At 39.5% G+C, this 11,633-nt stretch overlaps 3 protein-coding genes and 1 long non-coding RNA gene across 7 annotated transcripts; 1 reads left to right on the top strand and 3 right to left on the bottom strand.

The window, feature by feature from the left end:
• Positions 1–41: 41 nt before the first annotated feature.
• LOC129592482 (uncharacterized) lies at positions 42–2,329 on the bottom strand. The gene is made up of 3 exons (XR_008690980.1): positions 1,454–2,329; positions 1,252–1,383; positions 42–189 (listed from the first exon to the last, which is right to left on the bottom strand). It is a non-coding gene; the product is annotated as an uncharacterized LOC129592482 (long non-coding RNA).
• On the top strand, positions 1,481–4,565 carry LOC129592447 (cruzipain-like). The gene is made up of 9 exons (XM_055488492.1): positions 1,481–1,639; positions 1,729–1,936; positions 2,116–2,252; positions 2,367–2,563; positions 2,636–2,791; positions 2,924–3,402; positions 3,811–3,934; positions 4,017–4,216; positions 4,293–4,565. The coding sequence occupies exons 1-9, from the start codon at positions 1,566–1,568 to the stop codon at positions 4,335–4,337; spliced, it is 1,620 nt and encodes a 539-aa protein (XP_055344467.1). The 5' UTR covers positions 1,481–1,565; the 3' UTR covers positions 4,338–4,565.
• On the bottom strand, positions 2,399–7,759 carry LOC129592466 (uncharacterized). Of its 2 annotated transcripts, XM_055488521.1 has the most exons (8): positions 7,506–7,759; positions 6,951–7,105; positions 6,249–6,749; positions 5,607–5,798; positions 5,293–5,472; positions 4,923–5,151; positions 4,710–4,858; positions 2,399–3,424 (listed from the first exon to the last, which is right to left on the bottom strand). In XM_055488521.1, exons 1-7 carry the CDS (start codon positions 7,543–7,545, stop codon positions 4,725–4,727), a joined length of 1,431 nt encoding a protein of 476 aa, XP_055344496.1. In that variant the 5' UTR covers positions 7,546–7,759; the 3' UTR covers positions 2,399–3,424; positions 4,710–4,724. The 2 variants fall into 2 exon arrangements, with proteins under 2 accessions (XP_055344496.1, XP_055344489.1); XM_055488514.1 differs by lacking the exon at positions 2,399–3,424 and having other exon boundaries at positions 4,040–4,858.
• A 563-nt stretch (positions 7,760–8,322) lies between these two features.
• On the bottom strand, positions 8,323–11,140 carry LOC129596856 (glutathione S-transferase 1-like). 3 transcript variants are annotated; one of them, XM_055494245.1, is made up of 7 exons: positions 10,971–11,140; positions 10,390–10,570; positions 10,104–10,196; positions 9,872–9,987; positions 9,159–9,269; positions 8,751–8,786; positions 8,323–8,664 (listed from the first exon to the last, which is right to left on the bottom strand). In XM_055494245.1, the coding sequence occupies exons 2-7, from the start codon at positions 10,523–10,525 to the stop codon at positions 8,533–8,535; spliced, it is 624 nt and encodes a 207-aa protein (XP_055350220.1). In that variant the 5' UTR covers positions 10,526–10,570; positions 10,971–11,140; the 3' UTR covers positions 8,323–8,532. The 3 variants fall into 3 exon arrangements, with proteins under 3 accessions (XP_055350220.1, XP_055350229.1, XP_055350217.1); XM_055494254.1 differs by having other exon boundaries at positions 8,323–8,658; positions 10,390–11,140; XM_055494242.1 differs by having other exon boundaries at positions 10,390–11,140.
• Between the last annotated feature and the right edge of the window lie 493 nt (positions 11,141–11,633).

The raw sequence follows: 11,633 nt of genomic DNA on the forward strand, positions 1-11,633 counted from the left end.
TTTAGGACCATGCTAACTAATAATCATATCTGTTGTACGATTTCACAGCGAGTTTATTACATTTCCATAAAACAGCGACAAGGTTTCACAAGTCAGTCAGTAACTGTTAAGAACAATATCATGCTGATTAGTTCAATGAATTATGACCATATGCAACGTTGTTCAGTTCCCGAATGACTTCCGCTCTTTCTAAAAAATACATTATCGATAAATTGTTTCCCGAATATGGTCATTTACGTAGATTCAGGGTAGAATATGCAGTTATCACTGCAAGCATATCAACAGGTCCTTAAATTGCGGTGGATTATGAAGCTTTACATTCCTGTTAGATCGCTGATATTCATAATTTTCACATATATTCTATCTATATAATTTTATATGTACTTACAATTATACTATGTATACTTGTATCATAAAATCTAAATGTGAGTGAGAAGTACTACATGGACCGTGCTGTATGGTTCATCGGTATCATCACGGTTGATTAATTGCCGGGAACGGACGTGGATTATACATACAGCTTTTGCATAAATGTTATCGCACCTACACTTCACGCTTATCTGGCCGTCCAAGATTTTGTAACCATATTCCAGTGACTTTGTAAACCAATGAAAAAATATAATTTTCGTATTTCCCCATGAATTAATAGGAACATATTCTTGATATCACTGTATCGAAAATATAAATGTAATTCTCCAATATTTTCATTCTCCTTTTATATATGTACTGTAACTGCGTACGTCTGGTATACCAGACTAAATAAATTATGTCCGGTAAAAGTAATGAGAAAACGTGAAATGTCAGCAGACATCTACAATTGTAAATCAGCAAGTTTTCGTTCTCTAGGTGGAACACGTATCGTTCAAATTTTGACTTATGATATATTTCAGTGGCACTCATATTATATCGTAATACAAATTAAATGGATATCTACTAGACTTTAATTAATTTCTTAATTTATCGATCCAAGGAAAGCGATATCCTTATTCCAATTAATTAACGATCTTTGCAGTTTAAGTTAGATAGTGGCTGTATTAGGCTTGGTTCCAATTTTTAATTAAGTGAGATAAACGTAATTGGTCACAAAATGAAGTTGATTACTGCAAAAATGCATATATAGGTCCGCTAATTTTTGTGCCCGCAGATGAGCGCAATGATCAGGTATTCCAGTTTCAGAGTTGTGTTTGTTCACTGCATCTGTTTTGGGTAAAGGTAATTTGCAGCGGTTACACGCGCAGTCACAAAACTGACCTTTTCGTACGTTATCGGAACGCACGCACGCGGCCAGCACAAGATTGGTACCACACGTTTTGGTCACCTTGAGTGCGGCACTCTCATCAAGAACGCAATGGCAGTGTTTGTCCCGTTGAAGCATGACCGAAACTGCTGAACCAGGGGAAAAATTATGCAGAATCGCATTGTTTGCAGCAGGGTGAGTTTCTGCTGCACTTACCGACACACGATCACGAAGGTTAATTCCAATAATATAAAAGTTGCATCTTTTAGTCGATATCATCTGGTTGTGATTGCGATAGCAGCTGCAGTCTATTTGAAGATTGTTTTGCATGTCATCGACAAAAATGACTCGAGCGCTTATCTGGACCGCCGTGATGGGAATATCGTTTATGGCGACCTTTGTGTAAGGCTTGACCATTATCAGTTTCCGGATAGTATAGGCCTGGTCATTAACTGCCTGCAAATAGTCAACATTGTCATTGCTATTTATAGCGACGCCAAGCCAGGCAAAGTGATTGAACCCAGAGGAGGAGAAATCTCCTTGTCCAAGCATGAGGAGAAAAAGCAGCCCAAATTCCAGATCCATCACAAACATCGCGCGCCGGCAACTCTTCCCACCTCATTTGATTGCCGCAAGAAATGGTCGCAGTGCAAGAGTATTGCTGACATCCGCGATCAAGGTCAATGCGGCACTTGCTGGGTACGACTGTACTTGTATAGTTAATTTTTAAAATGTCTCTAATCGTAAATTAATCAGAGTACTGCAGAGATTTATGGTAACGCAAGTATATCAGAACGCAGTGCTTAAAGGCCGTAACCGCAAGCGTTTTTTGACTAAGAATGGAATTATACTATTTCCAGAACTATCCTTATTCGTAGGCTGTATCCTCCGCCAGCGTTTTATCTGACCGCATTTGCATTGCTGAACTCACCGCCGGCAAAACACCATCGCAAATCTACGTCTCCGCTTTGGACCTTGCCACGTGTAAAGATGCAACCCGTACACCTGACCAAAAGTAATGTTGCAAGAAAGCTCGTATTTGCTTCTTAACGCGCTTGGAAACTTGTATTTTAAGCATTATTAATTTTGGTATCAGCATCCATTTACGAAAAACTAATTATTTTACCAGCTGCAATCAGGGTGGCAACACCGCTACTGCCTACCGATGGGCCACACTGACCGGTTACATCACCGGTGGCAATCTCAACAGTAAAGTCGGCTGTAAGCCATATCCAGTGGGCAATGACGGGCCGATGCCGCTATCTTGCTCCAAGACCTGCACAAATACCGGCTATGGGAAAACTCCCTCACAAGATACTGCATATGGTGAGAAAGGCATCCAATATGTACGTAAGATCAAATAACGACATAAGAAATCGAAGTAACGCTGCTTTCCAGTTGACGGCTTCTGGACTAGCTATTTGGATGACAATCCATCGCCAGCTAAGATCCAAGAAAATGTCGTTAAAATGCAGCAGGATATCTACGCCAACGGTCCTCTTACGGCCAATATGCGGGTGTGGAGCGATTTTGCCGGATGGAAACCGGAAAACGGTAAAATCTAATACTTAAATTATATAACAAGAACGTCTAATTATAACAAATGTAAGTAATCAAGAATTAAAAAAAAAACATGAAGACTTAAAATATAAAGACGATTTTCGTATTTTTTGCGTATATGAGCAGGCGCCTATCGTGGACCTAGCACAACAGCTAAACAAAAGGAGGGTCACGCTGTCCGTATCATCGGTTGGGACACCGACAAGAACGGCGTGAAATACTGGATGATTGCCAACTCGTGGGGTGTCGGTGACCAATGGAACTCGCGTGGTGACAAGGGTGTCTACTGGATCGAAATGGGCAAGAACGTCGTCGGCATTGAAAGCAAGCCCACCGCTCCCATCGTGGTCCTGCCCAACAACTGTGCCGGTTTCTGCGATGCACCCATTACCCAGATTGTGCATCTGGATGCACAGAACCTGAAATCGCCAGTCTACGCTTTTCAAGGCAGCTGTACTACTCAGATCACCGTGGCGGCCAATGGTAAAATCACACCAGTCGGCACTCCACAGCCAATCGGCAAGGTCTTCGTTACCGGTCCCGCTGGCCCGATCACTAGCTGGATGGGTGCCACTGGTCCTACCGATCCTTTGTGGCTTGTCAACGTAAGACCGATATGCACCAAACCTACAAAATAAAATATTTGACATTTTCTGCAGCATGATAAATTTATCATAATACGTGTACGATGTGGTATGCACCGCATCGAGCACGGATTACATTAATTTTTTTCATAGTGCATATCAGTAAATACTCTGTAGGCGTCTAGGCCTTGAACAAACATGCGTAAAGCATATAAACATATATGCAATCGAAGAATTTTGCTTGTAAAGTAGTGGGCCCGCGCTTGCATCTAATTATTATTTTGAATTGCTACTGCCTGCTAAAATTAGAACCGGAAGTTACATCCGGTGTATATAATTACTTACTTTATATTGCTCTGCCTTCTACGAGGGCATATTATTTTCCTTGTGAGAAATAATTTCGCACGAAATTATTGAAATTTTTCGCAGCCTGCCGGTGAAGCCGCATCTTGCCTTCCGGTTAGCGGATCCACCAAGATTGACTGTTCATCGGGTACTGCCACCGCCGGAGCATCGGCTGCCACGATGGTTGGCGGAGACAGGATCGTGTACTGTACGTGTCCTCCGCATAACACCATTTTACCTCTTGCTAACGTTACGACACTTTATGAGCTATAAATGCAAATTTTATACAGATAACGACAGAAATCAGTACCTCTACACCTTTAAGGGCGCCGGAACCACCGGTTCACCTTCTAAAATCGCTGACGCTATCAGCAGCAAGTTCAGTCAGGTCAACTCGCTACTAAACATCGATAATGCCAATATACTGGTCTGCGGTTTGGATACAACCGGAAAGACTTCATGTGGACTGATGAAAGTTTCGGACAAATCGGTAAAGAAGAAAAAAAAAGAAAATTTAATCGAGTATGAATCCCAGTGCTTCACTGCGGCATTTTATTACATTATAGGTTACGGCACCACAACCGATCAAGAGCCTATCAACCAAGTGCTAAAGCAATTTTTGTCATAACGTTGCGTAAACAAAGATTATATTGCAAATCTTGACTGAAAATTTCGGACTGCGGAAAAGGTGCTAAATACTGATATTTCGATGTCTTTCTTACTGTTTACGCCTCAAGCTGTACACATGCATCCGACGATCTAATGTTCTGCACTGATTTTTTTAAAGAAGCGACTGATGCAAAAAAGAAGAGAAATAAATATATTGCTGGTGTAAAGCACACGTATTCCACCACTGCCATGCACTTGTACTGCAGTGACATACTTCACTAAAATGTATTTGTTTATCTGGATGTGTATTGAAGTTCACATATACGTAGTTCTACTTCTAGAAAACGGAACCATATCCAAAACAAAACAATTACCGTTTCAGATTACAGCTACATCGAAGCTTGCATATCTTTGAATTGTTGCTGGAAGTACATCGAAAAATGCTGATATAGTATGAATTGCAAATCTCCACTTTCCATTAATCTGGCCAAACCCAGAGATAACCTTTCCCGCAGCGGAGAGCCTATCGAAAATGGAAATGCTAGATAAACTGAAGCACCGCTACTTAAAAAATTACTTTCTATTACCTGATGGTACAGCAAAGGCAAGAAATCCTGCCGGGCAGAATTTTCCTAGCTCCTGTAGCTGACCATTAGAAGATTCTACTGCCTTGCTTAAACCAAACGATTCCATGATGTAGGCATACGGTCCGGTAGACAGTTTCTCAATAGCTTCTTGATCCGTCTCCATGTAGGAATGCGGAAAATTGTTCGCAATGTTATTCCATATATCACGGTATTTAGCCACTTGGGATTTCTATTCAAAAAATATTATTTATACGAAATTTGTAAAAGTATGAGTTCCCTGCTGCTGCGAATTCGTACAACAGGAAGATTATTTTTATCAGGTTAAGCAGCTCAGAATAAAATTGTTTTATAATATTAATTTGTTTTGTACATTGAGGAACGTGGCGTCAGCCGTGTCGCGAATGATGTACGAAATATTCCCTTCTCCATAAGACGAGAAGTTTTTGTGCGCCAAAATTCCCATCGAGTAATGAGAGAACGGTGTGGTAAAGTCGACCACGGTTTCTCGGTCTGGTGTAACGGAAAGGTCAGCGGCAGCGATGTCCATTTTCTGGAGGTAAACAAAAAACAAAAAAAACTTGTGTAGTAACGATAATGTAATTCTCAACAAAGCTGGCACCAAATGGTGACAATCTTTGGATAAAAGACGGGCAAAATACGTTTTAGCACCGTATTATCGCTTACATTATAAACCAAACTGCGAATCAGCCCATTCCAACTTCCATCAGGCAGTCGTTTACCATACTGCTGGTCCGGCTGGATACTGAATTCGTAGGAGAAATTTAGCATGACGGATAGTTTGTCCAGTATATCGATAATCGCCCCTGAATACTGCGGAGCGGATCCATTGTAACTGACTTCAAGGAATCCAGCAGACTGAAAATACAACGCTAGTATTATGTATGCAATTTTGAAAGAATCCAACTAGTCCCAGTTCCCGGTTCCTGGAAGCGCCTTGCTAGATTAATGCGCCAAAACTTACATTCAACAGTAACGATGATTATACGTGTTCCATATTAATACTTACGACTCCCATTTTTACAGTAAATAAATTTAATTACAGTGTGTTCATCAGTGCATGTATGCAGATTACGTAATCTGCTTAGGCATACTAAACACAGTTGGTCAGTTTCGCATAATTTTATCTGTAATGTACTGTATATGAAAAAATGCAGATACATATGCGAACTTGACCAATTTAAAAAGCCCGCTCTAATCTGTGTAGCGTGACAGTCAGCTTGTACAGATTTACAAGGAACACTGACTGCCCGTTCAAAGTTCCATATCGTGGTAATACGGCGAATTTTTATTTCAGACACCACATACCGGTACACCGAGAATTCGATAATGGGGCGTCGTTGCAGCTTTATGAGGATCCACAATATTCCGGGCATCTGCAGCGTTAAATCTGGTCTTTTGAGGCAGGGTCTGTTGCTGAATGCCGGCAGGATGTGCTTGTCCTATTTGACTATGAGCTGGTGGGAAATAAGTCTGTGTGCGAATCGGCATCTGCGAGAAGAATTGTGCAGGCACAAGGTGTTGCAACTTGATAGTAGCTATTGGGGTGAAAGTATTAACAGATGAGGACTCTGGAGGGGCGTAATGATACTGCTGGACAGGAGGTGATTGTGGCTGCAGTTGCAACACATGCGGAATTTCGCTGGGGAAAGGCTGTAGTGCTGCCTCCCGTTGGCGGAAAGGGTCATGGGTGCCGGGACTGTCTAGTGCCGGCGGGATTTCCGGCTGAGGACGCGGTTCAGTGTGTGCAATATTTAATTTCACGTCGGATGGGTTGCCGTTATGAAGTTCGGGGTGTAGTGCCGGTGGCTGTATTAATGCAAATACAGTATAATATGCGATTTTATTTCAAAGCTTATCAGTTATCACTGCTATGTCTCGCATACAAAACGATCTTATATCATGTTTAAAGTAAAAGAACTTCCCTACAATAGAATCGAGTACTACTTCAAATTAACAGCGACAGGAGTCTTTTGTTTATTATGATAAACGTTGTGTATTCGAGCTCACTGGTAGGAGTTCCTGATGAGGTGCAGGAAGTGTATGTAGCATTTGCTCTGCTGCCGGTGGAAAATGATCGAAGCCTTGTAGTCCAAATAAATGCTGATGGTGATCCGAGACGACGGGATTGGGCACGGGTACTTGACCATAACTGCAGCCGGCGACTAAAAGGTATCGCATTAACTAATTACCTACAGTAGCCGGTTTTACAATTATAGGTAGTCTCTGAGCTACAGTTGTATAAACACCGAGATAGTGCGCCATTTACAGTACATAGCCTTTTTGTATATCAACAATTATGTTTAAATTTAATTAGCCTATAAACGGATAATTAAAACAATTCATTTCAAAACATGTGACAGGACTGACCTTGCAAAATTTTTAGGTAACACGGAATAATGAAAGAAAAATTCTATTACGGGACTTCAAAATTACAGTCTATTTTGTGCATTGTAAGAATAAATCAGCAGCCGATCAAAATGCTACATAATTTCTACTGCATATATCGGTACCAGTTTTAAAGGTGCATACAAACTATGGAGCGAGCGCAATGGAAGTACTTACGCATAAACAAACTTGTTAAAAGCATGATAAATGGTGACATTTTTGGAAACTGCAATGGCGAAGCGAACAAAAGCCCAGAATGGAAGGGTATCACTTGCAGGTATCACTGACAATTTTCAAAGTTGCAGTTGACGGAGAGTGCAGTATACTGCAATAATGCAATTTAATGGCGAAAGCGCGCGCCCATAAATCCTGAAAAACGGTAATTGTGGAGGACCTGCAGTCTGCAATTGCAAATGTGTTTTTGCAACTAACTTACGGTACTTGCGTCGTTGTTATTGCAATCTTAAGTAGTTTAATCCAGTCTGCATACGTAATAATTATGTGGTATCGTTGATCTAAACTTTTTGCATGCTGACCTTTGAGGCCTGCATGCTTGCATATACATGCAACAGATCGCAACAGTGTATTAACGGAACGTATAAAAAACAAGTCTGAAAGTCAGACTCGTCAGTTAAAATGTTTTTATCCAAATATCAGCTTGCTGTAGTTCAAGTAAAATTGTAGATCGCTGTTATAAAGCTGGAAGATTAATATGTGCGCGTGAACCAAAATTTCTAATTTCAGTTTTCTTATACAGCTAGGACGGCTACGAATACGTGTTACACGTAATTAGGTGAAAATGAGATCGCTGATAATCTCTATAATATAATGCTGCTATTTCTCGAAAAAGGAAAAAATTCGTGATTAATGTACTTTTTTGAGTATTACGTAAACAAGAAACGATAAATATGTCTCTAACACTAAGTAAAGGCAAAGTTATGGTCCATTTTAATTAGTCCACCGCTTTAATAACCAGAAAGCTGGTTAGAGCAGTATCAATCAAAATAAAAACCGGATTAGCGGGTCAAATCAACAGATTCTGACAAATGCCATCTCCCAAATCAACCTTTTACCAATTCAGGGTTCTGAATAGAAAACTGGGTGTTGCATAATTTGCCATGCATCATGCTAAAATATTTCCAGCCAATTCCAGGTGCTCTGAAGAGTACAATTTGTACTTAATGAAGTGTACTTGTACTCTCTATTACGAATTCGTGTATCGGAAATATTGAGACAGTCGGGGTTCACCATCCAGGATTCGTTTCTTTAACTGCGATGGGTAAGGAAACTGTTCGAAATATTCCCAAGGAACAATAGCGGCTGCTACGATCTGATCCTTAAACAGCAACAATAACTTAAAGAACAGTATGGTGCATTAGCTGAAACGTAAATAATATTAAATGGGATAATAGGTGCACTTACAAACGTCGAATATGCAGCCAGATCGGCGTAGGTGAGCTGTTTAACAAAAACGTTACATGTCATGTTAACAGCGTAGCGTTTACATGTCATGTGAGATGTGTGGGACATCTGTCATAGTAAATCCATAAAGTGCAAATACACATTCTAGAATCTACAGTAGATCCGTGCTTGAAAATCTGGCATATAATGCAACGTGCATAATGTACTGTATGCGCTTTGAAAATTTTTTATTTAAATTCGCTATAGCTCTTAGAATAGCAGCGTGATAAAAAAGTACACTATGAGGACTGGATAATTGTTGTTCTGGCATAAATAATATATTAATAAATTGAAAACTATTTGTGCAACCTTACATAAAAGATACTAATTTACAAATAAAATCAGCTAAAAGTTAAACTGCCAGCTTACATCATTCCCAACGATATACCCATAACCCTTTCCGTATTTGGAATGGAATTCTTCGAGTCTGTGCATTTTTGCCGGTAATGTGATAGCACCAAATTTTTTGGTCGCACGAGCCTGTAAGTTTTAAGATTTGAAGGTCACACTCGTGGATTAGCATTTTGATGAAACAAATTGTGGTATGATCCACATTAACAAAGTTTGACTTTTGTTTGTTTATAAAAAAGGTATTAAACGTATTGTTTTCGAATGGTTCCCTTACCTTAGGATTATATCTAACTTATTATTGTTAGCACTCATAATTAATTAAAATACTTTCTAGACTAGCAGTGGTATACCCTGTATCAAATGGTACATCCTATAGAAGTATTGTACATAAACAGGCACACAAAACCGAACTTAGCCGATTAGAAAACTGGCCACGGTGTTAAAAAATCGAAAGAAAACAAAGTGTTCTTCACTATGGCAGTTCGTTGTAAATTAACTGTGTTTAAATCGACTTACAGTCACAGAGAAACCTTCCATCAAATAAGATAAATTATTGTAATCATTTGCGTATGGTATTTTTTCAACTTCTTTGTGCATCCTTTTAAAAAACTTAGAAATTAACACAGTAATGCGGTTAACGTTAGGCTTAGTGCATAATTCATTAATAATTTCAAATGAAATTCAAACATTGGATGAAATATTAAATGACTAAAAATTAATAAGATACATACTTTATATTTATGTTCTCGTTCATAGATTATTTTCAGTGCATCCGATAATAACTCGTCAATTAGTTCTGCTGCGGAGTCGACAAGCGCTTTCTCCAGATTATTCCTTCCGGCCATGTCTGAAAAGGGTGTGCACAATACCGATTACAGGTTTAATAACCGCACAGTCAGTTATGAAATAAAGAGTTAAGACTATAGTAAAACAACGGCAGTAAAATACTGCACAATATCGTACCAAATATGTTAGCCAAATACCGTGCAATGCTGAGACTCTGCGATAGCTGCTGTTCACCAATTTCCAATACCGGAAGCGTATGAAATGGCATTGCTAAAAGAATGGTGCAACAAATTTTTAAAAACAATGTGAACGTCTCTTAAAACAGCTTCTGCTATTTGATTCCTTAATCGTGCTGTGCTTAACGACTTGCGCAAGAATCACTTCCGTACGTTGGTTTAAATATAGATGAAATTTGCAAACAACTGATTATGTGTTTATAAGTAGAAATCTACAAGCAAATTACCGGGTTTCAGTTTTTCCCACATTCCTTGATAAACTTTGATATCCTCGAAATCTTCGCCGGCAGCATGAAATATAAGTCGAATCAATTCCCCTCTGGCACGTGCATCAAAATAATAAAGTTTAAATCGAGAATCCATGAGAGCGATACGACAATGTGCTCCAATGCTCCAATATGAAGATGACTTAACAATCGAAAGAAAATTCTAAACACTGTAAGCAAAGATACTGTACACTTAACAGATTAGCTCACACCTTAACAGTGAACTGCAGGGACATAAAACATTCCCAATACTATGAGACAGTATGAGTTGCATAATAAATTAGACACTCGGTGCCGGTCGCTACTGTCGATTATGTTTTATTAATAGATTCTATAATAAACGGATGAATGAAGAACCGGTCATACGGCAGTTATAACTGCCGGAAGAACGGAACAAAACTTGGCAGCCGTAATAGGAAGCACCGACAATGGCTGCTCGACTTCGAAGTATACTGGTAATGCAATCGGTGCGGTGTGAGAAAAACAGAATGTGCCCAATATGCGATAGCTAAACTTATGACAATCTACTGTAGATCACTCACAATCAGACCAAGGAAGAAAGTGTATATATGCGCGTATATTACTAACAATAAGCTTGTACATAGCAACTATATAAGTTAACATATATTATGCGCCTCTGGAAGATTGTGGATTTGTGGTCCAGCTTCGTTAAAAAGGGGAAATTTTTACACAATGTCTATACCAGCTATCACAATGCTTACCTACAGTCTAGAAAGCCAGACAATTCAAAAAAGCAAACACAGTAAACGAGCATAGTTAGCCAATTTAGCTGTAGGACACCGACCTGGAGGCTATATATTGCGGCACATTTCTTACGGTACCTAGTACCTTACTACCTACTTATACCCATCAAAACCAATGTACCGCTTAAGGGCTAAAGATGGTGCTTCGTATTTGTTACGGTGTTTACTGGGATGCTCCAGTTCTGTTTTTTTACGAAAATTTTTCTTTTCTTGTCATAAAAAGAACACATAAACTCTCTTCAGGTGTAAGATTTGCTGACCGGAGCACATAAACCACACAAGTGCAAAAGGGCGTTTTCAGTTCAAAAAAGCAAAAACCAGACGCACAGAAAATGCCCGCAGATATTGACAAAAATACAAATCATCATTTGTAAATCATTACAACTTCAGGCAGTCTGAACCAGTATGCATAACCATTTATGATTTAGACAATCAGCTGGT

The sequence above is a fragment of the Paramacrobiotus metropolitanus genome, unplaced genomic scaffold, assembly GCF_019649055.1.
Source record: "Paramacrobiotus metropolitanus isolate TYO unplaced genomic scaffold, Prichtersi_v1.0 Parri_scaffold0000003, whole genome shotgun sequence".
NCBI classification, from domain to species: Eukaryota; Metazoa; Tardigrada; class Eutardigrada; order Parachela; family Macrobiotidae; genus Paramacrobiotus; species Paramacrobiotus metropolitanus.

Excerpts from the sequence above, each read along its gene's own strand:
- LOC129592447 (XM_055488492.1), top strand. The coding sequence starts at position 1,566 with ATGTCATCGACAAAAATGACTCGAGCGCTTATCTGGACCGCCGTGATG. Across the intron at positions 3,935-4,016 it reads CGGAGACAGGATCGTGTACT|ATAACGACAGAAATCAGTAC; the intron begins GTACGTGTCCTC and ends AATTTTATACAG. Across the intron at positions 4,217-4,292 it reads TGAAAGTTTCGGACAAATCG|GTTACGGCACCACAACCGAT; the intron begins GTAAAGAAGAAA and ends ATTACATTATAG.
- LOC129592466 (XM_055488521.1), bottom strand. The coding sequence starts at position 7,545 with ATGTCACCATTTATCATGCTTTTAACAAGTTTGTTTATGC. Across the intron at positions 6,750-6,950 it reads CTCATCAGGAACTCCTACCA|CCACCGGCACTACACCCCGA; the intron begins GTGAGCTCGAAT and ends GCATTAATACAG. Across the intron at positions 5,473-5,606 it reads TTCGCAGTTTGGTTTATAAT|AAAATGGACATCGCTGCCGC; the intron begins GTAAGCGATAAT and ends GTTTACCTCCAG.
- LOC129596856 (XM_055494245.1), bottom strand. The coding sequence starts at position 10,525 with ATGGATTCTCGATTTAAACTTTATTATTTTGATGCACGTGCCAGAGGG. Across the intron at positions 10,197-10,389 it reads GTGGGAAAAACTGAAACCCG|CAATGCCATTTCATACGCTT; the intron begins GTAATTTGCTTG and ends CCATTCTTTTAG. Across the intron at positions 8,665-8,750 it reads TGGCTGCATATTCGACGTTT|GATCAGATCGTAGCAGCCGC; the intron begins GTAAGTGCACCT and ends TTGCTGTTTAAG.